Source organism: Onychostruthus taczanowskii, unplaced genomic scaffold (genome assembly GCF_017590055.1).
Source record: "Onychostruthus taczanowskii isolate IOZ18803 unplaced genomic scaffold, ASM1759005v1 scaffold110, whole genome shotgun sequence".
Classification (NCBI taxonomy): domain Eukaryota; kingdom Metazoa; phylum Chordata; class Aves; order Passeriformes; family Passeridae; genus Onychostruthus; species Onychostruthus taczanowskii.
Window position 1 is genome coordinate 1,553,981 of NW_024497630.1, and position 26,120 is coordinate 1,580,100.

At 47.6% G+C, this 26,120-nt stretch overlaps 3 protein-coding genes across 3 annotated transcripts in view; 1 reads left to right on the forward strand and 2 right to left on the reverse strand.

Annotated features, from left to right (window-relative positions):
* The first annotated feature begins 1,287 nt into the window (after nt 1–1,287).
* Nucleotides 1,288–16,234, forward strand: TMPRSS9 (transmembrane serine protease 9). Its single transcript, XM_041422955.1, is given in 19 exon segments — nt 1,288–1,405; nt 3,168–3,295; nt 3,704–3,771; nt 4,189–4,364; nt 5,479–5,520; nt 6,511–6,682; nt 6,899–7,173; nt 7,349–7,485; nt 8,686–9,001; nt 9,785–9,956; nt 11,381–11,652; nt 12,345–12,481; nt 12,967–13,324; nt 13,414–13,530; nt 14,172–14,347; nt 14,430–14,494; nt 14,656–14,921; nt 15,460–15,596; nt 16,073–16,234. Coding segments are annotated over 19 exon segments (3,294 nt in total).
* Nucleotides 16,235–17,418: 1,184 nt separating this feature from the next.
* On the reverse strand, nt 17,419–19,141 carry TIMM13 (translocase of inner mitochondrial membrane 13). Its single transcript, XM_041423198.1, has 3 exons — nt 18,939–19,141; nt 18,718–18,786; nt 17,419–18,642 (listed from the first exon to the last, which is right to left on the reverse strand). The coding sequence occupies exons 1-3, from the start codon at nt 19,062–19,064 to the stop codon at nt 18,544–18,546; spliced, it is 294 nt and encodes a 97-aa protein (XP_041279132.1). The 5' UTR covers nt 19,065–19,141; the 3' UTR covers nt 17,419–18,543.
* Nucleotides 19,142–20,459: 1,318 nt separating this feature from the next.
* The window catches only part of LMNB2 (lamin B2), a 36,687-nt gene continuing 31,026 nt past the window's right edge, over nt 20,460–26,120 (reverse strand). Inside the window, exon 12 of the mRNA XM_041422981.1 lies at nt 20,460–25,670. Coding sequence (XP_041278915.1) covers nt 25,629–25,670 — 42 coding nt within the window. The 3' untranslated portion in view covers nt 20,460–25,628. The remainder of the gene's footprint in view (nt 25,671–26,120) is intronic.

The following is a 26,120-nucleotide window of genomic DNA, read 5'->3' on the forward strand; positions in this document are numbered from 1 at the left end:
TGGGGAATCGCTGCTGTGGCAGCCCCAGCTCTCCCAGCACGGAGGGTCGGCAGTGACCGCTGGGATGTCCCTCAGCAGGGCAGGCTCGGGAACCGAGGAGGGAAGAGCTCTGTGGGTTTGGTACTCTTGACGCTGTCGATATCAAGGCAGAGTAAATGTGAGAGGTGACTGTGCCTTGCCAAGGCTTTTCTGGTGTCTCCTGTAAATCTGAGTTTCCCAACAAAAACTCTGCAGCTGAGGAGCTCTGGACCCTTGGCCAACAGGAGTGGACTTCTGTGGATTTCCACTCTGACCACACAAATTGTCTGAGACAACTTCAGCCTCCCAGTTTGAACAGCAGCATTGTGTGTCTTCTTCATTCCTATGAGGGAGAAATATTAATACAGTAATTTAATACATTGTAGGACCACAGGAAATCGGTGTCCCTCCTTGTCTCCTTGTTGTAGATATTAACCTGTCTGAATGATGTAATAACTATGTGTATTACAGGCTGGTTTCATTCCTAGTAACACCCAGTTGTTGATGATGTGCAAATAAAGGCCGAATATAGTCTGGCTTGTACTAGCAAAGCTACAAAGGAAACAAAAAAAAAAACAAAAACAAAAACAAAAAAAAAAAAAAAAACCCAAGAGAGAGATTCTTTCTATTTTTGGCATTTTGAATTCGCACTTGTAGCAACATATCTTCAGTGCATGAAAAACATTGACATACTGAAACCAGTCAAGCAAAGGAAAATGTGGAGGCAGAAAAGGTGACATGAAGGGGTTTTGCTTCTGGTACAGGACCACTTGGGGCAAAATACTGGAAGCACCAGTACTAATGCTGGCCACAGGGAAGGAGAATCTGCTCATCAGGGTAGCAGCAAAGCTGTAAGCAAAGGACATATTAATTGCTCTGGCATTACTAGGCATTGGGAGCTCTCAGCTAAATGCTGTAAAGTGGGGGGAAATAAAATCACCCACTGTGATTTTATAATTCCTCCAGAATTCCTGCAAAAAATGTGGAATAGCATTGGGCTATATGAAACCTCACCCTGCAATCTGCCTCATGAACGACTCCAGGGTGAGGTTTATTACTTAGAGAATTTTAATCCATATAACATGCACCTTGGGGGTATAAGTAGCCTAATGCCAAGTCTTCCATAGCCAGGTCGGGATGGTCCAGCAGGAGCAGACAATGATGCTCCTGGGGTAACCACAGCTGGCATGACAGATTTCATTCCAGTCTTGTCATTTTCCTCCTCTTCTTTTTAATCACAGAGCCCATCTGTAGAGCTGCTCAGAAAGCATGGACCAGCTAAAGCCAGGTGCCCAGAGGAGGAGGCTGGGGGCCTGCTGCTGGAAGGTAACCGCTGCTGCTGCCGTGGCTGGCAGCACAACAGCCCTCTGCCTGGGGATCCTGCTGGGTGAGTGTGCAGCCAGGTGCATTCTTTCAGTTTATCAGCTCCAAAAGAGCAATGCTCTGCACTGCTTATAGCAAAAACCCTCAAAATCCTCCTACTGAGGACAAAATGCAGACACCTTTCTGCACAATGCACAAAAACTACAAGGGCTGTAGTCAGCTCATGTTCTCAATATGTGACTTTGGAGCACTTTATCTTCAGCATCTCATGATACATATGCTCTATTCCTTTTCTGCTTGACCAATCTGACATCCTTCTATGACAAGATGACCTGCCTAGTGGATGAGGGAAAGGGTCTGAATCTGGTCTACCTCAACTTCAGTAAAGCCTTTGACACCATTTTCCATAAACATTTTCTTGGAGGAACTGGCTGCTTATGGCTTGGATGGGTGTGCTCTTTAACGGATAAAAACTAGCAGGATGACCAGGCCCAGAGAGTGGTAGTGAAGGGAGTCACATCCAGCTGGACACTGGTGACCAGTGGTGTTCCTCAGGGCCACTCTGAAGCCAGCCCTGTTAAATATCTTTATTAGTGGGGATTGAGGGCACCCTCAGTCAGTTCACAGACAACTCAAGCTGGGTGGGATGTTGATCTGCTGAAGGAATAGTGTGGCCATCAGGATCGGGGCAGTGACTGTCGCTCTGTGCTGGGCACTGGTGAGGCCCCAAATCCAGGGTTCAGTTTTAGAACATCTCATAACAAGAAAGACATTGAGGGGCTGGAGCGTGTCCAGAGAAGAGAGCAGAGTTGGGGAAGGGGCTGAAGCACCAGAAGCAACTGAGGGAGCTTGGGGGGCTCAGCCTGCAGAAAAGGAGGCTCGGAGGAACCTTCTGGCTCTGCACAGCTCCCTGACAGGAGGGGGCAGCCAGGGGGTGTTTGGGGTCTGCTCCCAGGGAACAAGGACAGGAAAGAAGAAAAGGCCTCAAGGTAGCCCAGGGGAGTTTAAGATTGGATACTGGGAAAATTTGTTCAGTACATAGGCTGTCCAGACCCGGCACAGGTTGCCCAGAGCAGTGGTGGAATCCCCATCCCTGCAATTTAAGCAACTTAAGAAACATGTAGATATGGCATTAGGGGACATGAGTTAATGGTGGCCTTGGCAGTGCTGGTGAAATGATTGGACTCAGTGATCTCAGAGGTCCCTTCCAACCTAAACAATTCCATGATTCTATGATTCTGTCCTGTAATCTCTCTCTGTGTCTTTCAAATTTCTTGTCACTGTACCTTGCTGCCTCTGCCATTTCCCATCATGACCACTTGCAGCCACTGAGCACTGCCTGTTTTACTGTCCCACTCCAGAGCATGGCCACCATCTCCCTCCCTCTTCCACATCTCTCCTGTTGCTTCTGCTGTCCCATGGCCACCTCAGGCCAGCACCCCAGTGAGGACCCCAGCATGACATGACTGACATGTGCCACTGTACAGTCACAGTTTCTGAAGTGGCTTCAGTACCCAGCAGAACCTTCCCGAGACTGTTCCTGCAAGGAAAGGGCCAATCTCAGGTTGCCAGACTGTACCCGTCTGTTCATGTATTTCTGTCTCAGGCTTGACAAAAACCCATGGTTTTCAAGTTCCAACAAGTTCAGTACAAAATGCTATTACTGCACATGTGCAGGGGACCCCAGTCTGGTTATGGGGCACCCCAAGGCAGCTGGGATGCTCAGGGACAGTCAAGCTGCTAAAAACAGGGGGTTTGAAGGACTTTATGATATTCATGTTGCAAAGCTGTGAGGAAAGCTGACAGACACCTTCCCTTTCTGGCAGCCTGCCATTCCTCAGGAGAGACCAGCTTTGAGCACACAGTGGAGCTGCAAGGAATCACATTCAACAGCAGCTTACAGACAGAGAACTCGGACTACTACAGGGTGCTGACACCTGCTCTTGAGAGGCTGGTGAGTTGATCTGGGCCTTCTGGAAAAACACTTGTGAAATACTGCAGTGGTAGCACCAGCAGAATCTCCATGCCAAGGAGGAAAACTAGGACTTCTTAAACATCGGCAGGGTGCACTGTGGGGCTGAGCTGCACTTTGAGAGGCCCTGTCAGGGCTCTGAGAGACATTCGTGGAGTGGGAAATGTGTGTTCAGGCCTATTCCTTGCGTAAAAAAAAAGATGTACTACCTCATGCCCTAAAAGCCAGGGTAGGCAAAAGTTTACATATGAGCTAGACATGGGTGCTTCTGCTTACAGAGACAAAAGACCATGCATCTACAGCTCCACATTCCATCAAAATCCCAGGCATCATCTATTCCTACCTCCTTGGGGTCCAGTAAGTGTGTGACCATCACTCTTTGCTTTGCAGTTTCTGTCCAGTCTCCAGGACTCCCAGCTGAACTGGAGTTGCACTGGTTGCACCATCCTGGGCTACAGGTGAGTAGGCAGCTATCTCTGCAGACCCTGCAGCTCATGTTTCAGAGAATTCTGACAAGCCTCACCTCAAGAAGGTGAACTCACCTGTGCTCTTGTTCAAAGCTCGTACAAAGAAAAACTGGTTTTTGGTCAAGGCTGGATTTTCATCTGGGATTGCAACAATGTTCTGGATTTGTTCGTTTCAAAATGCAGTCAGAAAGGCAGAGGAAAACAATTTTTTCAACCACAGCTTTGGGCCAAAGGGGAAAAAAAAATCAAATGACCACTTCAACCCAGAGCACATCTCCAGAGAAACTTTAAATTATTAAGAATCAAAATATTAAGATTTGTTTCCTTTGAGTTCCCTGTAGACAGCTAGCATAGGAACCTGACTGATCATGAAGCCAAGGTCCCCCTTAATTCTCTGTCTCCCAATAGGAATGGAAACTCCAGTGTGATCGTCCATTTCCGCCTCCTCTTCACCCCCCAGGATTCCCAGCCCCTGAGCTCCACCTTGGAGGAGGAGGCTTTCAGGCATGGGCTGGCAGCTGCCCTGCAAAGGCAGGGTTTTTCCCTGGCTGCCTATGGGACCATCTCCTCAGCTTCTCTCACAGGTATGGCCCTCGTGCCACTGCTGGGCCGGCAGAGCAGGGTGCCCTGTGCTGGGGCTGCTGGCACCCAAGGGCACAGAGCCAAGCCACCATTAGTCAGCCAAACTGCTGCAGGGCTTTAGCTCTGCATGTCCAGTCAAGGCTTTGTGCCCAGCAGCAGTGTTAGAAATTGGGGTGCTGGCAGGTACCCAGCAAACCAATAAAATTGTCTGCCTGGCTCCCAGCTGCTCCAGCTTCACCAGACAGCAGCAGAAACCAGCCTAGGTCTTGTCAGCTTAAGAGACATTTGTGGGTTCCCAGATACCCCTCCAACACTAATGCTGTCCAGCTGCTCTACACTGCAAGAGCAGGTTGAGAGGCCCACAGCAATGACAGAACATAAAGCATAAATTGCAACTGCTTTGGCTTTTCTTGCAGCACCTGAAGTCAGTCTGCGGGACAGGGGATTAAGCTCCAGAAGTTAATGGCTGGGTTGTCTGTACCTACCTGTGCACAGCAGCCCTTAGGCAGACCTCAGAGCTGTAGCAATAACTACAGCTCAGGCTGCTATTTCTCATACTTGAATTACTCTCTGAAACCACCTGATAAGAAATTCTCCTTTCCTTCTGTGACAGTGCAGCTGCATGTGACCATAGAACTCCAGGTCCAGCCAATTAAAAATAACCCATGAGCTTGGGAGACATGAAGGTGTGAGCTCCTCTGCAGGTCCCTCTGCACCCTCTGCTGGAATGGGCAGGATCCCTGGATCTTTGGGAACCTTGTGCTGCCCACATGGAAGGTGCTGAGAGTCCCCTTGGCTTTAGGCAAACAGCCTTGCATAGCTTCAGCCCCATCTGCTCCTGAGAGGCAGCTTTTGGGAATTTCTCTCTGTACATGGAGTCACCCCAAAGCCTGCAAGGGAGAAGGGGGCTGCACATCCCCTGCCCTGTGGCAGAGCAGTCCCCAGCAGGGACCTGGGCCCTGCCTCACAGTGGCCACGGGTGGGCAAAGAGATCACCAGGCAGGAAAGCAAGATGCAGCAAAGGCCGTGGCAGCCCCAGCCCAGGAACACATCTCCAGGACCTGAGGTTGGGCTGCCCTGCCCTTGCTGATCCTGATTCCTCCCTCTTTGTCCCAGGTCCCAACAAGGTTTCTTCCCACAGACCTGGACTGAAATCAGGTAAGAGCCAGGCAGCAGGAAGAATCACCTGCTCTCTGCAGCCTCCTCCTCCTCTTCCTCATCAGCAGCCTGGATACAGACACAGGCTTGGGCCCCATCTTGTTCATAGCCTGGTGGCCCAGGGCAAGCTCAAAAGAAGCTGCAGCTCTGCTCCCAGCACCATCCTGCAGGGACTCTGGGGCAGCCAGGGAGCAGAAGGACAAGGATACAGTGGTGGTTGCCCCTGGGCAAGCCAGGGGAGAGTTGCTGTGTGGACTGCAGAAGACATGAGTGACTCAAGCCTTGCTGTCCCCAGGGAGCTGCCCTTGGGACACAGGCTGTCACTTGCTCCAACATCCAATATGTGAAAAGGAAGCCCTGAATGTGACAGCCAAACAGGCTGTGCTGATGCCTCTGATGGAAGGGGCTGTGCTGAATCTCCCACAGCAGGTCTCCTGGACACAGAGGCCAGCCACAACCTACTGTTGATAGACCTCAACAGCTGGGACACCAGTGGCTCTCAGGCACTGAAGACAGCCAAAGATATGACATGACTTTTCAAGCCAATGGTAAATGGCTGCATCGAGATGAGGGACACTGTGCCTTGGAAACACCTTGGTCCCATCCACTGTGATGGGTTGTGACAAAGTCCACCTTGCTGGTAGGCTGGCACAATGGACAAGAGCCACATGTCCATGGGCTGCTGGAAGCTTATCACAAGGCAGTAGCTGAGCTCATCAAACTAGTCAGGATGCTGCTCTGCAGTTTCTTGCTCCAGAAGAGTTTCAGGGAGGATGCTGTGATGGCCCTGTGCTTTGCGGTGCTCCTCCCAAGCCTGCAGGTTAAAGGCTTTAAAGGCTGCTCTGTGCCATCCCAAGTACCACCCTGCTGCTTGAGCATATGCCAACAGCACACACAAAGCTGAAGCAGCTTTTCCCACTTGCCCCCAAGAGTGTGTTGCTGGGGTGCAGTAGCAGGATCCTGATGCACTGACTTTCTCCTCCCTTTCAGACTGTGGGAGTCGCCCTGCCATGCAGACTGCCAGCAGGATAGTTGGAGGCTCAGAGGCATCCAGAGGGGAGTTCCCATGGCAAGTCAGCCTTCGAGAGAACAATGAGCACTTCTGTGGTGCTGCAATCCTCACAGAGAAGTGGCTGGTGTCTGCTGCTCACTGCTTTACTGAGTAAGTTTCAGTCACACCGCTTTCCACCCTCCATCCCTGTTCCAAAAGCTGCTGTATCTGCTCAAGATCCCACTGCACCTCTCTGCCCCACCACAGGGAGAATGAGGAGTTTCCATCACTTCTGGAGTGGATGGCAGGATGGGCAGTAGGCAGCTTGGGTTTGCAGGACAATGTTGTGGCTGCAGGTTCACATGGCTCCCACTGTCTCTCCTCTAGGTTTCAGGACCCAGCCATGTGGGCAGCTTACATAGGGACCACCTCCCTCAGAGGCTCTGATGGCAGTGCAGTGAAAATGGACATTTCCCAGATCATCCCACACCCCTCTTACAACGCTGACACAGCTGACTATGACGTGGCCGTGCTGGAGCTGAAGAGACCTGTGACCTTCACTAAGTACATCCAGCCCGTGTGCCTGCCAGATGCTGGCCATCACTTCCCCACCAGCAAGAAGTGCCTTATTTCTGGCTGGGGCTACCTCAAGGAGGATTTCTGTAAGCAAAGCATGGCAGGCAGCAGAGAAGACATGGTGGGGTGTGAGTGCAGCAGCAGGCATTGGGGAAGGGAACTTGGACCTTGCTTGGCCGACTGAGGTGGGCTGTACCCTGAGCTGCTGATCCTGTGCGGGGCTTCCTGCACTGAGCTCACAATTGTGTCTTTCTCATTCAGTGGTGAAACCTGAGTTCCTGCAGAAGGCAACAGTGGAGCTCCTAGATCAGAACCTGTGTTCCAGTCTCTACAGCCATGTCCTCACAGACAGGATGATGTGTGCTGGCTACCTGGAGGGGAAGGTTGACTCCTGCCAGGTAAGCTTTGGCCAGAGAAGATGGCACACCTGCCCACATAAGGCTTTTCCCTCCCAGTATGTACCAAGTGACACTTCAAGAAGCAGAACTGACACTATAGTCACAGTTTCCCATTGAGGTTTGAGGCTCTGCCTTGGACCCAAGCACAGATCAGTGACTGCAGAAGACACAAATGAGGATATGTTCTCTACTGCTTAGAGCAGGGCACTATTGTTTAGGGGGCTCTTTCAGATAAGTAACTACTTTTCTCGTCTTCCTGAGCTGACATCAGGGCTGGCCCTACCGATATTCCACACAGGTCTTCAGATAAAAATCCAGATGGTCAAAGGGCAGCAGTGGAAATTAAAACATACACAATGGTTTTTGGTGAACAACAGAGTGGTTTTTTAGTTAGCCTTTATTCATCTTGGAACTGCAAGTGGTCCCCTGGAGATAGTCCTGCCTTTGATAGTGTGGAGAGAGGAGAACTGTGATGCGGGAGGAGGACTGTGATTTCCAGGTCTGTCTCTGTGGTTTGGCAGGAACATTCAAACCAACAGAAACCAGCTAAACAAATATGCACTTTTTTGGTGGTAGTGCTTCGTATTTCTGCACCAAATACAGCACAAACACCAGAGAAGGGGCCAAGAATTGAAGATTCAAGGTTGTGTGATGAACATGACCCATCAGGTTATTAATTACTGATCTAGAGCAATCTCATCCCCAGAAGGCATAACCAGCTTCACAGACACCATATGTCCATCAATAATAGTCACAGGGCCCCACAATAACCAAGAAATGAACCACTTCTGACATCAAGAAAACCTGATGCAAACATTAATGTGGTCTCCCTGGGTTCTGTATCAGGCAATGAACACCCATCATCTGGTTGTGTATGGGCTGCTAGGATTAACCTTTATGAGGTTTTACAAATTATTAAAGCAGTAGAAATGCTTAATCCTAGATTTTACAGATTGTGTCCTTTGTTCTTCTGGAATATAAAGGGCCCAAGGCTTCTGTGTAATAGCAGGACAGCGTGCCCAGAGGAACACCCAAAGGCCAGCACACAGATACTCCACTCATCACTAGGCTGGAGCAAATATGAAGTGAGCTAGGACATACAGGGACAGAGAGACCCCAGCTGGTAGAGGGATGCTGAGGGTGGCCAGGGCAAGCTCAGTGCATCCCTAGGGAGAGCTCACCATCTGCTTTCTCTTGCAGGGTGATTCTGGTGGGCCTCTGGTTTGCCAAGAACCATCTGGCAGGTTTTTTCTGGCGGGAATTGTGAGTTGGGGTATTGGATGTGCTGAAGCCAGGCGGCCTGGCGTTTACACACGTGTTACCAAACTCAGAGACTGGATCTTGGATGCTATTTCTGCCTTCCCTACCTCCATAGCCCATACTGTTCCTCCAGTGCACTTCAGGACTAACAGTAACATGGTCAGTGCTGAAGAGGTCAACACCACCACCAGAGCAACCCCAACCACCTCACTAGCCCCAGCTGCCAGCAGGCCAGTGACTGCAGCAGGACCACAAGGTATGAGCACCCACAGCAGGCAGACTGGCAGGTACATGTCCAAACATCAGGTTCATTCCTCCGCTAACCTAAGCTGACATTTTCTAGGGTGAGCCACACAACTTTGCTGAAGTGCTAAGGTACAAATGACACTATATGGCTGCCCTAGCTCAGTCCAGAGCAACCTGGCAAAGTCACTCAGTACCTCTGCAGTTCCTTGCACTCCTTTGCTTTTGTGACTGTGTAATCTTGCTGTGTAACTGGTCTGCTCTGGCAGGCCCAGAACAGGTCACTAAGGCACAGCAGCATCTGACAGTATTTAACCTGTTGATCACTTACTTTTGCTTGCCACCTAAGGAGCTCCCAGCAGTTCAAAACTGATGGCTGCCCCTTCACAGCAACAATGCTCCCTGAAGGGAAGGAGGGCAAGTGTCTGCAGGATGACCTGTCCACTCCAAGGAGTGCTCCCAGCAGCTTTGCAAGGAGATGCAAATGAAGGGTATTTTTCTAAATCTAGAATAAACTTTTATCTGGAATGTCAAGGCTAAGAGGCATGGAGCTGCTGATTACTCTGCCTTCAAGAAAGGCCCAGGATTCACGACTTGCCAAGAGCAAGATGCAGAACAGCAGTTTGTGTGAAAGTCCAGCTGTACATGGCCACTGCCACTATCAGCCAGCAGGGCATGGGCAGATATCTCACACCTCAGGCCTAACCTGTCCCTGCTAAGGTTAGAAAGAGCAAAGTCTTTCCTTGCTTGTTTTCTGCTAGGAATACTCACAAGTCATGCTTTGATTTTTGTTCAGAGTGTGGAGGGCGACCCGGGTTCTCTAAACCCAGCAAGATTGTGGGAGGAACAGATGCTTCCAGAGGAGAGATCCCTTGGCAAGTCAGCCTGAAGGAAGACTCCAGACATTTCTGTGGAGCCACCATCATTGGGGACCGCTGGCTGCTGTCAGCAGCTCACTGCTTCAATGAGTAAGAGCCCATCCCTGTCCCTGCTCCAGCTCACCTGCCCACCAGTACAGAGCAGCCAAACCCACAGTGTGGCAGTGGAGCCAAGAAATGGAAATCAAGAACACATGTTGAAAGTTAATTTTTGCTATAACTAGACATTCATAGCAAAAAGGAATTTGTGGGGAGGTTGGAATGAGGCAGAGGAAGGTTAAAGCAGCCTAATCAGAGAGAAAGGACAACATATCTAAAAGGAGTGGAAGAAAGTGTCACAAGAGAGTTTCTTTAATAAACTTAACCTTAAAAAATTGTCTATAATATTTGAAATAGAGACACATGGTCAGCTAATAAAGGGAAAATGGTGAGTTCAATCCTGCACAGTTTTGTTAAATTGCAAGAACCCAAGCGTAGGTTTATAAGTAGCCTAAAGAAGTGAGTAGCAAGAAGATAATGCTTGTCAGGAATAAATTCCTGGAAGCAGAAAAGGTGGGTTACTAACTCTGAAGGATTTTAAGACAACCTCATGCATTAAACAGCTGGGCAATAATGGAACAAGTGAACTGCAAGGTAGGCAAGTGTGAAATGAGGTACACAGCAAAACCAGCAGTGCTGTCCGTTTGTGAATGAGGGTGAGTCTCCATCAGCTGTTGCAGTTCAAAGCAAGAGGCCAGAAACATGTGGATATTGCCCTGACAGCAGTGATCCTGTGGCAGGGGCAGTTAATGAGCATAGGAATGAGCAGTAAAAAACAAGGGAGATGAGCGGGATGTTGCTGGTAATGCACAGCACACCAACTTCTCCAACATCACAGGGAGGGCAAGAGTAACACTGTGAGAATGTGTTCACAAGGCTCAGGGATGAGCAGGATGTGGAGCAGCATCATAGGAAGCACAAGAAAATAGATCAGACTAGACCTGGGGAAAAAACCAACTAATGGGAAGGCAGTGTTTGATGGGACTGTACAATAATGAAGGGTACAAAGTGTTTAGGGAATGCCTTTTGACTGTCTTTTTAAGATACCAAATAATCACCAAGAGCAGGTAGAAAACAATCAAAAGGAAGCAAAAGTTCTTCTAAGAAATGTCATTAAGCTGAATATTAAAAATTCACCTGGGGTTAAAAAAAAAAGAATAAACACAACTTTAGAAAAATCCAAATAAAACCAAAAAATCCAGCAAGACCTACTGCATACAGGGGCACCACCTGTGTGCCAGAACACTCCTGAAATCACAAATTTCTGGAGGTGAAGAGAGGATTATTATTACATGTTTATTTGCTCTTCAGATAATATCCAACAGGTACCACTGCTGGAAACAGTTCTTTGGGCCTGACTTAGCAGGGCTGCTCTGCTGCATGCTGTTCAGGTGAAGCTGTCTGTAATTTTAATGTCAGAATTCATGCCAGGGATAAGTGTGTGAGTATGCACATTTAGGCTTATGTATTTGCAGGACAATGCCAGAAGAGATTGAAGCCCATGTGGGAACAACATCAATAAATGGAACAGATGAGAATGCAGTGAAAGTCAATGTAACAAGAGTGATCCCACATCCCCTCTTCAACCCCATGATTCTGGACTTTGATGTGGCTGTACTTGAACTGGCAAGACCTCTTGTCTTCAACAAATACATACAGCCTGTGTGCCTCCCAGTTGCCATGCAGAAGTTTCCTGTTGGCAAGAAGTGCCTCATTTCTGGATGGGGTGACCTCCAGGAAGGGAATGGTAAGCAGTAATGCAATACCTGCTGTTCTGCCTTGGAGCAGTGATACCCTGAGCAGCAAAGCCCATGCCACTGTGACCCACATTCCTGGGAATGTATAGGACAGGGGTCAGTAACAGGGACAGTCAGGAACTGACAAACACAAGAATTAGCAAAAACAAAGGCACACGGAGCACTACCTTAAGCCACAGTTACCTAGGAGTCACCAGCAAAGAAGAAAATGGAGAGAGCAGCTTGGTGGGAACCAGGAGAAACCTGCTGGACTGCCCTCAGTAGCTCTACCATGTCAGGCGCTCGCCTCGGAGCCTGCTGCAGCTCTGGCAGGATGGTATGTCAGCCACAGCAGCCACTCTCAGTCACAGAGGTGTTCCAAGCAATGAGCATAAGCAAAGATACAGGGAGAAGGCCTGAGAGTGGCACATGTGCTACCAAAGAAGTCCAGCTGACAAGCCCACAAACTCATGAGCATGGGACAAAAACTGTGCAGAATCCTTAGCACAGACACGAAACTGCACCCTGGGGTGAGCCACAAGCTTCAGGGCTGCAGAGAAAACAGGTTATATAGGTTATATAGGACTCAATTGCCATGTGGGATTGGAACCTATTTTCCCAAAATATGTGTTAAGTCAGTCTAAAAGCCATTAGCTAGCTCCTTCCCTCTGCTGCACTCACCAATTCTGTGGTTTTCATGCAGACACCAAGCCCGAGATCCTGCAGAAAGCATCTGTGGGCATCATAGAACAGAACACCTGCAACTTCCTCTACAACTTCTCCCTCACTGATCGAATGATCTGTGCTGGCTTCATGGAGGGGATGGTGGACTCATGCCAGGTAAAAGTGCGGGATTTCTCTACTCTGTAGATTGTTCTAGAAAGCTGGGCTAACTTTGCCTTCAGCAGATCCTTGTGAAATATTTACTGAGCTGCTGTAATCCATCTGTGCAATTCACATGTACTTGAGCACAAAAAACCCCAGCCCGCTACTTTGGAAATTCAGAAAAGTAAATAAAGCTCCACCAAGCTGAGAATTACTTAAACCAACATCCCACCACTCTGGCCAGACAAATCTGGATGACACAGGTCTCCTCCTGTGGCAGTGAGTCAGTGGCAGCTGTGGAAAGGTGCTGACAGGAGCCAGGTTGAGCCACTGACCCTAACTTCAACTGCTCCATACTCATGCCCTGCATACACACTGCATGACAGCAGACAGGCCCACAAGGCTGGAGAAAGAAGAGTTGGGGGTAGTTAAGTTCTTCTGGTGTGTCTGAGGGGCAAACCTGATTGGACTGAGCATCTATTGCCTTGCTTCTTCTGCAGGGAGATTCAGGTGGGCCCTTGGCCTGTGAGGTGACCCCAGGAGTGTTTTACCTTGCTGGCATCGTGAGCTGGGGATTTGGTTGTGCCCAGGCTATGAGACCTGGTGTGTACTCCAGAATTACCAAACTCACAGACTGGATCCTGGACACCATCTCCCAGTTGCCCAGTGGTGGCACAAGCATCCCTTCCAGTTCAGCCATTCCTAGAACTTCTACCACAGCCATTTTTATCCAGCCCAGCACAATGGCTGCAGGTCCAGCCAGCAGAACCACCCTGGGGACAAAGAGGAGTACAACCATGAGTGAAACCTCCACAGCTCTGAGAACGACTGAGACTGCCAAGCCTACCCAAACCCCAGGTAAAACTGGTAACTGATGGCATTGACATGTTGGCAGGAGGCCTCCAGCATATAGAGTACTGAGCAGGTCATGGGTTATTGCCTTCCAGTGGTGCCTTGTACCAGCCTCACTTTCAAGTGTTCCAGCAAGGTGTGTATTGGAAAAGAAAATCCTGAATGTGATGGTGTTGTGGACTGCAGCAACGGCTTCGACGAGCACAACTGTGGTGAGTTCTCTTCTGTAGCCCGTGGCTGCTGCCAGCTGTGCTGTACATGACCTGGACTCCTCCACAGTGGTACCCACCATATTCACACTGGCTGTCTTGGGCCCATACACTGGGGGCCTAGCCCACTGGGGTCCAGATCGTACTTGCTCTGCCAGAGCCTAAAACAAGATAAAGCTGGATGAGCTGGGTCCAAATTTACTGCCAGAAAGTGCAGCCTCTTCTACTCTGCTACCGACATTAGAACCCATTTCCCAGCACACAGGCCTTTTGGCCAGTCAGTCTGGTAGCACAAGGTAGCAAGACGGGCCTGCACAACATGGCAGCCCAGAAAGTGTCTTGGCATCCCTGGGACTGCACTTCGGGCTGCACATTCCTTGCTGTTTGATAGCTGAACCAGTCCATCCAAATACCTGCTCCTCGCATACCACATCCATGGAAGGTGTGATCTGTGATAACAAGTCTGCAAAATATACCCTGCCTGTCAAGGCTTGCCTCAGCGGGGTGAACTGAATTCATCACATTCTACTGTCCTGTACGTGCTCCCCCAGCAGGCTGTCCCACAGCACAGGTTCTGGAAGGCAGGAAGTCATTCCTTTAATTTATGGTTATTTAAAACCATGGTGCTTCCTCCTGTGTTCCAGATTGTGGCTCAACAACGGCTCTGGCCTTTAGCAAGATCGTGGGTGGCAGCAGCGCGGCTCGAGGAGAATGGCCCTGGCAAGTCAGTCTCTGGCTTCGACGGAAGGAGCACAAGTGTGGGGCTGTCCTTATTGCTGACAGGTGGCTGCTCTCTGCAGCTCACTGCTTTGACATGTAAGTCTGAGATAAGCTAGTTAAGTCAGCTGGCTCTTGCCTCAGTCCCATCAGCCAACCTGCTGTTCCCCTCCCTTGCGGTCCAGCACCTGGCTGGCATGCTGTACCCCACAGGAAGCACACACCCCCTATCAGAGAAATGCCCCTAGAGGTGAGTGTGAAAAGGAAAGGGTGGAACAAAGCCCAAGTACACCCACTGGTTCTGGAGACAGGGGTCCTGACCTCCCAAGGTGTGGCCAGCCCCACAAGTGGAGGGATGGCCCTCCTTGTGAGGCTATGCTCCTAACAGCCAGGTTTGCTGTCTTTCTGCAGTTACAGTGACCCCAAAATGTGGGTGGCCTATCTAGGAACACCTTTCCTGAGTGGCATCGATGGCAAAATGGAGAAAATATTTCGTATCTACAAACACCCTTTTTACAACGTCTACAGCCTAGACTATGATGTGGCACTACTGGAACTGAGCACACCTGTCATGTTCACCAGCACCATCAGACCTATATGCCTCCCAGACAGTTCTCACATCTTCCATGAAGGGGCCAGATGCTTCATCACAGGCTGGGGCTCCACAAAGGAAGGAGGTACTGGCTAAATACGCCCCCCCCCAACCATAATGGCCAAGTTCAGTGCTTGGCCACCTACACTGCAACACTGCAAGCCCAAACATCTAAGTTCCCACACCACTACCCCAAGCACTCCCATCCTAGGCCATATGCTGCAGAGGATACCAAGCTGGGCGAGGCCTGGTCCCACCACCATCTCCTCCCAGCTACCATGCACACTGCTCCTCCCTTTTATCACACCTCTTCCCTCTTGGAGCTTTCCCAAGCTTTCCACATGCCAGCCACTGTGCTCTCCACCTCCACAGCAGCTGCTCCAGCTGTGCTCCTGCTGTACAAGGACACCCCAATACCATTTGTGTCTGGTCAGCCAAGCTGCCTGACAAACGATACACCCAAGGGACCTTCTGCAGTTTGCTCTGCTGAACCAGGTGACTCACTTTCCCAGAGCAGGTCTCTCCCTCTGGCAAACAAGTGAGGCTGCAGAGACCCCGTTTCACATGCTGCTGTTTCTCATGCGTTCTTCACCCAGCTAACAGCAATACTTGTCTCTCCTCAGGCCTCATGTCAAAGCATCTGCAAAAAGCAGCAGTGAACATGATCGGAGACCAGGCCTGCAAAAAGTTCTACCCTGTCCAGATCAGCAGCAGGATGCTGTGTGCTGGTTTCCCACAGGGCACCGTCGACAGCTGCTCAGTGAGTGCAAGAGCAGCAAATGCAGTGACTGGGACAGAGCAAACTTATGCCAAGTCCCTAGACTATATTCTCTCAGGAGGGCCCAGCCCTGTCTCCCTTAGCTCAGATGTCTGTCCATCTATCAACTGGCTGCTGCTTTTATCCATGTCCATCCTGCATACACCTCATGCTGCTTGCCCCACCAACCTGTGACAGGTCAGGGAAATACAGAGAGGTAATGCTAAGCAAAAGACCACAAGGAGCTTGTTCCATGACCCTACTGTACACCTAAACACACTCTTCTATGTTCCAGAACCCCAGCTTCAGATTGTTCATGCAGGTACATCACTGAGCAGTCCTCCAGCTTGGAATGGGGTTCCTGGGGAAGTGGGGAACAGGACAGCAAATGCCCATGCCCCAGAGAGAAAGAACATTTCACAGCTGGGGGAACTGCACTGCTCGTGGCTTGATACTGGATCTTTTTCCTCTCTCTGCAGGGTGATGCAGGTGGGCCCCTGGCATGTAGAGAACCTTCAGGGAAGTGGTTTCTAGCAGGAATCACAAGCTGGGGCTATGGCTGTGCCAGGCCATACTTCCCTGGTGTCTACACCAAAGTCACAGCTGTCCAAGGCTGGATTGTGCAGAACCTCAAGCTCTGAAACTGCATTTCACCACTCAGGGAAGGCAATGAATGAGAGGAATAACTGCCAGAGGATGCACTAACCTCTCAGCTACTGTACATTTTTCTGATGCTGCAAAGCGGTGAAGACAGCCTTGCAGGTATTGAGCAAATGCGTGTTGTGTGACCTGCTGGTTGTTATCAAGGCATTTGATAACTGCTTTGCATAGAAAGGTACAAATTCTAAACCTTTTCTACAAATAAATGAAACCTGTCCCATCTTAAGACCTGGCCAAATATACTGCACATTAAGACATGACCTTCCTAGTTGGATGGGTGCCAGAAACATCTGCCAAAGATTCATGGAGTTTGGCTGAGCCCTGCCTATGAGCTGTCATCCCACGGCCAAGCCAACAGACTCGTGACCTTTGCCCTGGCCCAAAGTTATGCCTTGTAGAAGTTTCAGACCTCACTGACTTGATGGAGCCACTGTGCTGTGCAGTGGCTTTTAGGAAGGGTGTGATGCTGTTTCCAATTACTGTGTGGTACTAGAGAGCTCAGTGATGACCTCCTGGCCCACCAATTGATCCTAAGAGAATGCAGGACTAGAACACCTGGGAGTTCAGACTGCACAGGCCCAGACCTGTAGCAGAGTGTAAGGAGGGGCTTTTCACACATCCCCCCGCACCTCCTTTAGCATTAGGTAACTGGTGATTCCACTGGGAAAGATTAAGGCATGGCCACACAGACCACTGTCTGGCTAAGCTAGGTGGGAAAAATTTTAAGTGCCGAGATAGTCCTACCAGCCGGGATAAGACACATAGACAACTTTGTTCACAAGCAAAGAACTGCAGCAGAGCTCATGTGCTGAGTCTTGGGCAGAGCAGACTTACGCATGACCCCACTGATTCAGCTACCAAAACTGAACAGCTGCTTGTACCCCAAACCCCCTCCTCATTTTTGGTGCTTTAAGTTCTGCATCTGGGCATAACAAGAGGTTTCCTCCATCCCAACCCAGCTGGCAGCAAGATCTACAACGTTCTGAGACAGAGCACCATCTATGTGGGAGACCGGGATCCCAGGCATGGCTCAGCTCCAGATGGGTTCAGATTCATGACTAAAACACCTGTGGGACACTCCCATGAATGAAATGGGACTGCCGACAGCCAGTACCACAGAATTCATACAACCATAAAGAAAAGTAAAAAGACCCCTAAGCAAACATGTCTGAAAGCACTTTATTTTCAAGTAGTCATTCTTTCAGTCTAGAAAGGAAACTCCAGTTTCAGTAAGTGCAAATTCCCAAATATCTCCTCATAGTTTACCTGGTGTGAGAACACTTTAGGTTCCACCACATCCCAGTGAATGTCCTAGGAGGTGCGGAGATGTCATTCTTCCAGTCTGTCTCGGTGTCTACCAAACCATACAATCTTTCATAAAATACAGAAGAGCTTCAAAAGAAAGGATTAAAAAAACCCAACATGGGCACTGCTGATCTCCAACACTCTCCTCTTGCAGCTGTTGTATCCGCTGCTGACCACGTAGCATGAACCCACCTTTTTAGGAGCAGTGTGGAAGCACAAAAATAGAGTTGTGCCCCAAAGCAGACCAACATTCCCTGTTGCAGACATGCTCCTCCCTCAAAAAATTATGCTTAGGATATAGGCTCCAAGATGGAACATCTGTGCCAGAGCCAAACCAGAAACTACAGAATATTACAGCCACACAACACACTTTATTCTACAAAGAAAAGAACCTAAGTACTTCCCAACCCTGCTTCCCTAGCTGTGCTCATACAACTATTTGCGAGGCTGTCCTGCTCCCCAACACTGTGCTTGAGCTGAGTCAAAGCCTAGGAGCCCAAAGACAGCCCCACAAAACACTATACAGATATAAGAGACGAAACAGCCAAAGTGGCATGTGGACAATCTTCTGGCAGTTTCTCCACTAATGAAAAGGGACTGAGTAAGGACCTTTAGGATGGGTCCATGCTAGAGTCCCAAGGAAGGGTACTGTGTTGCTGGCTTGGCTTGGCCCCTGTTTTCCACAGAAGGCTCCTTGCCTGTCACAGCCCTTTCAGCAGGGATTTAGAAATTGATATAATGCCTTGGGCCAATCTGGACACTTGGGAAAGACAAGAAGTAACGCAAGCAGCTCATGGGAAAAAAAAAAAATCACTCTCTCCTGGTGTTGGTGCTAATAAAAGCCAACGGATGCAAAAGGTTCAGCGAGGTTTTATTGCTCTGCCATGGCAGGGGCTGGGAAGGCAGCAGGATTCACCCCTAACCACCTGGACTGGCCGCTGTCCTTTCCCCACATGGTCCCTCTCGGCCCGGAGGCCGGCAGGCGTCACATGTTGGCTCTCTCCCGCTGCAGCCGAGAATTGTAGGCTCGCGAAACTGTGTTCCAGGAGTCCATGTACCGGTCCATGCACATGGCGATGCACTTCTGCGGGACACAGAGCCTCAGCGGCAGCCCCGAGCTAACGGGCCGCGGGTGCCCAGCTCTCCCGCCCGTCCTCACCTGCTCGGAGTTGTCCAGGGCGCCGCCGGGCTTCCCAATGCACTTCCGAAAGCACTTGTCCGTCATCCGCTGCGGAGAGAGCCCGTGAGCGGCAGCGCGGTCCGGGGGCTCCGGCTGCAGCCGCCGCCCCTGCTGCGAGGGGAGCGGAGCGGCCTGGCCGTCTCCCGCGACCCGCACCGGGACCGAGCAAGCCCCCGCCCGGCCCCGCCGCCCCTCCTGACCTGCAAGAGCTCCTGTGCGTTGGCCACGGCGATCTGCACCTTCACCTGCTCCATGATGAGCCCCGGGTCCAGCTTCCCCCCGCCGCCTCCTCCGGAGCCGAAGTCGGAGCCGAAGCCGCTCTCCATGCCCAGAGTCACCGCGGTCCAGGCCCCTGCGCTGCCGGAGGGAGAAATGGCGGCGCCCGGACTGCGGTTCCCGACGGGCCCCGCGCCTCCTCCGCCTCCGCGCCGGGCGGGACTGCGCGCTCGGCCCGCCTCAGCGGAGCCGCTCCGCTCCGCGCCGTCTCCGGCCCGTCCCGCCGCCACTCGCGGCCCTTGTTCCCGAGCGCTGGTGTCACCGTCGGCCGCTGAGGAGGCGGCCCCGAGCGAGCTCCTAAGGGGACTCCCCGGGGCCGAGCCGGGCCCGAGTCAGACAGCAGGGCTCGAGTACAAGGGTTCAGCGCAGCCCCACGAACTGAGGGCAACGGGAAGGGGCTTTAAACCGGCATCACCAGAGACACAAACGCTGCCCAGCTGCACCCCGTGGTGAAACACCAGCTCTGCCGAGATCCCTGCAGAGAGAAACTCCCCTTTGGCTTCTCTCTAGAATTCATCCTTCTGTTCTTCGAGGCTTTCCTCTCCGTGACTCGGGTGAGAGGCCCATGCCCTTAAAGTAAGCTTCATTACACTTCCCTCCATTAAGTAAGAATGCTGTGGGACGAAGTAGAAGCAAATGGGAGAGGACCGCGCTACGGAGCTCTTTTTTCATGGGCGAGATGTGATGTGCAGGGAGGAGATGGCATGAGAGGAGGGCATTGAGTACCACAGCAGAGCTGAAGCCAAAACTGTGCTCATCTTCACTAGCCCGAGCCCACACTGAGAGTACTGCAAACCATACCATCCTCTCTTTGGATCTGCCCACTTCAAACAGAAGGCATTCCTAGCACCCTGCAAGAAACATAATCAGCTAGTGCTAACGATGGGGCAGACACCTAAGGTACAAGTTTTAAATGAATTTAAAATGCAATTTTTAAATGCATTTACCAGCCTGGCTCAGCTTCCAGCCCACTTTCAAGTCTGTACTCAAAAGTGGGCTGGAAGCTGAGAGCCAGGTTGGCAAATGCATCAGCTCGTGGCAATGCTTCTGTCTATCCCTAAGAATCCATCCCTGCCAGCGATTGGTTTCTGCTCTCATTCTTGTTTAGCATCAAGCAGGTTAAATCAAAGAATCCGTTCCCTGCAGTGCTGATGAGAAAGCAAGGGAAGGTTTATCTGCTCCAGCTCCAGATATTCTTCCCCCTGCTTTTGTTGGTACTGCTCAGAGAGGACAGCAGGTTCCACCAGCACTCCGTCAGCTTTAAGGAAAGCGTTCCTTGATACACCCCAGGATCCCTGCTGGGACACAATTCAGCTGAACAATGTTAGGAGAACAGACAGCAGCTCTTTGTGTCCTCTCTCCACACTTAGAGGCCTCCTTGGATGAATCATTTCAAATAGCTCACATTACCTGTGTGCTGGGTGACAGACAGAAGGAAACCAATAAAATGCAAAACATTTATTTGAGTGTGTTGTACAAAAAGTTTCCAGTCATAAAATGTATATTACAAATCATTGAAAAAGACAAGACATTTGGCATGCATAGTCTAAAAAGAAAAAAACAAACCACTTTGAAATGGTAAAGTCTAGGTCATGATGTAGTTTTTCTAAGTTTCAAGTGAACATTTTAATTGTTTTGTCTTTGTGTTTCTTTTAACAGCCTTTTTCATAATTCCCCATTTAAAAAACTTGAACTTTCCAAAAACTCATCTGCAGCAGCTGACTGGAGGTGGTTACTACAGTGCCCTCAAGCCAGACCTGTCTAAATTTAAAATTTTGTTTAAAAAATTTTAAAAATAAAAATCAAAATTCAAGTCACAAGGCATCACTGCTATGAAAATAAGATATCAACTGTATTTTGTGCCCAAATGGAAAGCATTTTGGCTTAAACTTGCTCAAAATAGATTATTGCTTGTAATTTTAGTGTAATGATCTGGGTAGCTGAATATACAGTAACATCTGCCTTACCAAGATGGCCTTGTCACTTCAGTAGCAGCTAACTAGAAAATCTGGAAGTTCAATAAACAACATCTTTTCTGGAACTCCAAGTCAATTCATTACTTGTGCTATTCTGAATGGAATCATCAGAATGATGATTCTTTGCATCTTTTTCACTCTAGACCTTAGCATTTCAAGAAAAGAATTATGTTTACAAATAATAATTGCGTGTAAATATGGTCTTGTATAAAAAAACCCAACAAACACCTTTAAATAATTTTAAACTGGTTTAAAGCTAAGCATATTGAAGGGCAAATAAAAATTCTGTTTCCCAGGCCTATATAATGAGAAAACAATCTCCAAGATAATTTGTCCTGACATTCAGCTAAAACAGTGCTTTAAAAAATGCAATCACTATCTCACCTTCCGCTCACTGGTTCACAAGGCTTTGCTTACACAGTTTGGACCCAACAGTGTCAATAAAATGCAGGATCAAATATGGATATGCCTTTGTTTAGAGATAAGACTTTCAAAAGAAGATACAGAAAGAGATAGAATGGTTTAACAGTGAATACATGAGAGAAGTGGCTACAAGAGATCTAGAACATACAGCATGCATGTTTTCCTGCAGCATCAAAACCTTTCTGATGCACATAAAGGTAACAGATTCTCCAAGGTCCTGGGGTGTAGAGAGGATTTTTACAGGTCTCTTCTAACCTGCAACCTCTGTTAAGGTTAGAAGAGACCTATGCTTATCCTGTATAAAGGGCCTTTATACAGGATAAGCATAAAAAAGAAAAAGGGTGTATGAAATCCAGTAAGATCCCTGAACTGAACATGAAGTGTCCCATTGCTCAAGGACAGACACCACATAGTGATCTCCTTTCACACTGCAGTACAATTCCCACACTACTGCCAGCTTGCACACATGCTCAGCTGGCTTTTACATCACAGGAAGCAAATATTTATATTCTTCGTGAGACTTTTGGTTCCTGCTACAAACACAGACTGTGCAGCCAACTGCCCATCTAATGGTAACACAGAGCTGAAGGTAAGTAAGCAACATGTCAGTGCAAATGATGGGTTCTGTTAGAGCCAAGCTGGAGCCCCGTGTAGGCATGAAGAGACCTGCTGGGAAATAGAGCTGTGAAGCAACAAATGGAACAGGAAATTCCTTTGCTGCTGTGGAGCAGCAAAGGAATAATGGGAAATATGGATGTGCAGGAACAAGGGAATCCCAGCCACTCCGCTCCTTGGAGAATGTCACTGCAATGCAACAGTTAAAAGGAACAAATGCAGAAGCAAGGAAGAAAAAAATGGCATGAAATGCCAGGGACTCTGAGGCCACACCTCACTCCAGAAGGTATCACATTCCTGACAGGTCTGCAGGTGGATGGGACTTGTTTTGAGACAAGTGTTTTCATGTGGCATGAGCTTAGGAGGAGGCAGGATGTGCTAACTGTATTTTATATGATATTCTGTTATGAGCTACACATAGGAAAATCTATTTACTATTTCATTCAGAATAAAATCTGGATTAAGAACATCCATATGGATAGTTATGCTCAAGTAACCACTCTGATAAAAGCTTAACTTCCCTTATCAGTGATACCTTAAAATAATTTTTCTCCAGTCAAGTCAAATCTATTTTTCCTTCAAGCTTTATGCCAGGTACCAGCACTGAAGTAGAACTGCTGTCCACACTTCTAATTTCATCAAGAGTTCATATACAGCATCAAAGAGAAAAAGGGGACAAGGAGAGGCTGGATTTTATTTGAAGAAAAAACTTTAAATATCCTGAAAATGGAAAAAAATCTTGGAAAGCTAGAAAAAAAAAAAAGAAACAATGCTTTTTGGGTTGGTAAAGCCACAAAACTGCCTCCCAGTCTGGCTGGAACAGCGCTGTTAGACTGAAGCTCAGCATCAAAAGCAAGAGGCCGGGATGGTGTCTGGAGAAGGCAACACAAAAACCAAAGTACATGGTATACAGTAGTTCTTCTGTGGCTTGTAATTTACAGCCAAAAGTTATTTATCATATTTGTAGTAGCCTATTAAAAAGCACTGTGGTAACAGAATCATCCACATTCAGACTTGGCTTTTCCCACAGTGTCAATCACAGGTTTATTTGACCTGCATATACCTAAGCATGGTCCCAAAGAATCAAATAAACTGCTTCCAAAGTTCAATGGCACAGTTCCAATTCTAAGGACATATTCTGCAGACTGTTACTCAAGGGCACAGTGCTCATTACAAGAAATCTGCAAGCACCAGTTCTTAAGGCTACAAGAAGACATATTCCTCATACAGTAGCTGTTAGGAAAACTATGGCTCAGGTAGCAAGAGGTTTTTCTTCATTTGAGCTGCCTTTCTGAGGCCATTCTTTACAGAAAACAAACCAAAAACCACAGAAAAAAAATGTAAATTAACTACACATTCATTACTTTAGTATTTAAGATCACAAAATAATCTTAAATTTACAGGACAATCTTAAAGGAATAAGCAGTCTGAAAACTGGCCCATGTAAAAAAAATATATATAGATCTGTAGGGAAAAAGCAAAAAAGCCCTCAAACACTATGCCAGTATCTTACAGAAGCTGTGGGTCAGAAAAGGGAAATAGTGTCCAGTGGTTGGAAGGTGTATTGCAAAAATAACTTTACACTGATTGCATTCATTTGCATAACAATGAATTTAGAAAAGGTAATTGTAACAGTATGTCTGAGAAACATAATTTCACTAGATACATCTTACAGAGAGAGAGACATGATTTACTACATATTTAACCTTCTACACAAGCAGAGTGGGAAAATTACATTAGAAAGATGGCCAAGTACATCAATTCAGTTATCTCATCAGCCCAAACAGCCAAATCTTTATCCTGTTTTTTTTGTAATGGGTCTTCTGATAATGGATTAAAACATAATTCTAAATGTCTATTAGCTTAACTTCAGCAACTCAGTTATCCCACTCAAGGAGAGAAAAGTAGCATCTTTATTTTTAAACGACAAAATAAATCCTGAAGCTTAAAGCCCCTTTTGTTCCCACCCTGCTTGCATAACAAAGCCATCAATCCGAGCCACAAAACCTTTCTGGGTTATATCTGTCAGTCACGATACTGTTCAGAGAACATAATGTCCAAAAGCCACCGAAAACATCCAAACCTTGTCACTTGTCTGATGAGTTTTAACATTTTGAATGACATGATCAGAGTCCAAGAGTGAAGGTAACAACAGGATTCTATGCTGAAATCAAATGGTGTCCAAATTTTGTATCCAAACTACTAAGTTTGTTTTTCAACTAGTAGTTGAAATAACATTTGCATTCTTTGGAGCAGTCAAGTATTTTTCCTTATGCTTAAAGATGAACACTAACTCTTATGGGACTCAGTTATCTCCAGAGAAATGCAACGGCAGAAACCTTTAGCTAAATGGACACAATCAGATAAAAAATGCATCCTCTTAAAATAGAAATCACCTGCTACCCATACAATGCATTTTTTATAAAAAACATTATTCTCCCTTCACTCCTTGTTAGACTTTGCCTTGAGCACTTGAACACTGCGTTGCTTACATCCTTAACAGAGGCAGTTCCTCTGAACTGTTTAAAGTCATTCAACTATTTCTGCTCTATTTTGCAAATATTGCTCCCTGGGATACCCAACAATGCCCCTTTGAACCTAACAGAAGTATGAACAAGCTATTTCTAGCTCTGATTAAAAAGGTCAACATTTATACTGGATAACCTTTAAAATCCCCAATATGTATCACTGCCAAAAGTATAAATACCTTTTACTTCTAAAATCTTAATCAAATATTTTTAAAGCTGAGTATGTCAAAAGGATTAAATTATAAATACTGAATATCACAATTTGTGTCCATGATTTAACTTGTGACAATGGCAAAATCCCCTAAAAATCAAACAGTTTGACCTTTGGGTTTGACACTTCCAACTTGGGATGATGTGTATATTCAGGAAGCAGAACCCACCATTCAACTTCTGAAATGATGACATGGAGCTCAGGTGTGACAGACCCAGATGTTTTACCATTAGGCTGTCAAACCTTGGAGAAAGACACAATGGCAAGGTCCTGAGTCAAAAATGCTTAAAATGAAGCTTCCCCCCGTCACTGCAATTGTGGAGCAGCACTTTGAATTAATCTATGGTCTAATTTTGCTAAGATGGGAATTGCTGAGGTTACCAGGCAAAATACTAGCTTTTCTACAACTGTTGAGGAAACACTCTTTGAATCTCTCCCAGGGCCCTGTAAGTGAACACACTTCATTAAACCTTTTTTCTGGAGGTATTATACTGGTTATATATGTAATTATAGATTTACCGTACACTCAAGGAGTCTCATCTCATTTTAGCTAAAAATCTCTTTTCTGCTTTAGGTTTCTATGTAAGACTTTAAATTCTGTATGGGGAAAAATATTGTATTCCAATACAGTATTTCAACAAAGAGGGAAAAATAAAGAAATCTATTAAAAATCCTGGCAGTTTTGTTCAGTAAAGTTTTTTTGAATTTTTTTTATAAAAATGTACCAAGGAGTAAACGTCAAAGAAATCAGGTGATGCATATAAAAATAGTTTTCAGTGGCTCTGGAAGGAAAAAATAGCAAAAATAAAAGGAAATAAATGAAGGGGGGAAAGCGTAAATAATAGTTTCTTTCTTCTTTCTTCACATCACTGAGCATCCTCTAGAGGTTGTTCTGGGATCACCCTAAAATAAGATAGACAGAGTTGAATTCAGTTCTTACCAGCTATTCAGATTGCAAGCTAGACTCTGCTAATCATCTCAGTTGCCAAAAGCACTTTTTTATTCATTTAGTTACATTAAGGAAACATCCCTTCATAAGAGGAAGTAGAGTACATGCCCCAGTCTGCTGCCAGGACTGACACACTGCTCCTCTGATTGGGGTTTTCTGCAACAGGTTGATTGGTTAGTTTCCGTATTTCCAGCAGTGATACAGACGACAAATGAAAGTTGTGATGTCATTAGCTCGAGACCAGCAAGTTCCTGTATTTCAAATGCTGATTTTGAGAGTGATCTCTGCTGTATATCTGCTTTTTTGGGTAAGAAAAATCAGTTGTTTTATACTACAAATACACTGCTTAATCTTTGGGACCAAAAAAGCTTTGAGAATTCACCTGCAAACCTGCACAGAATGGG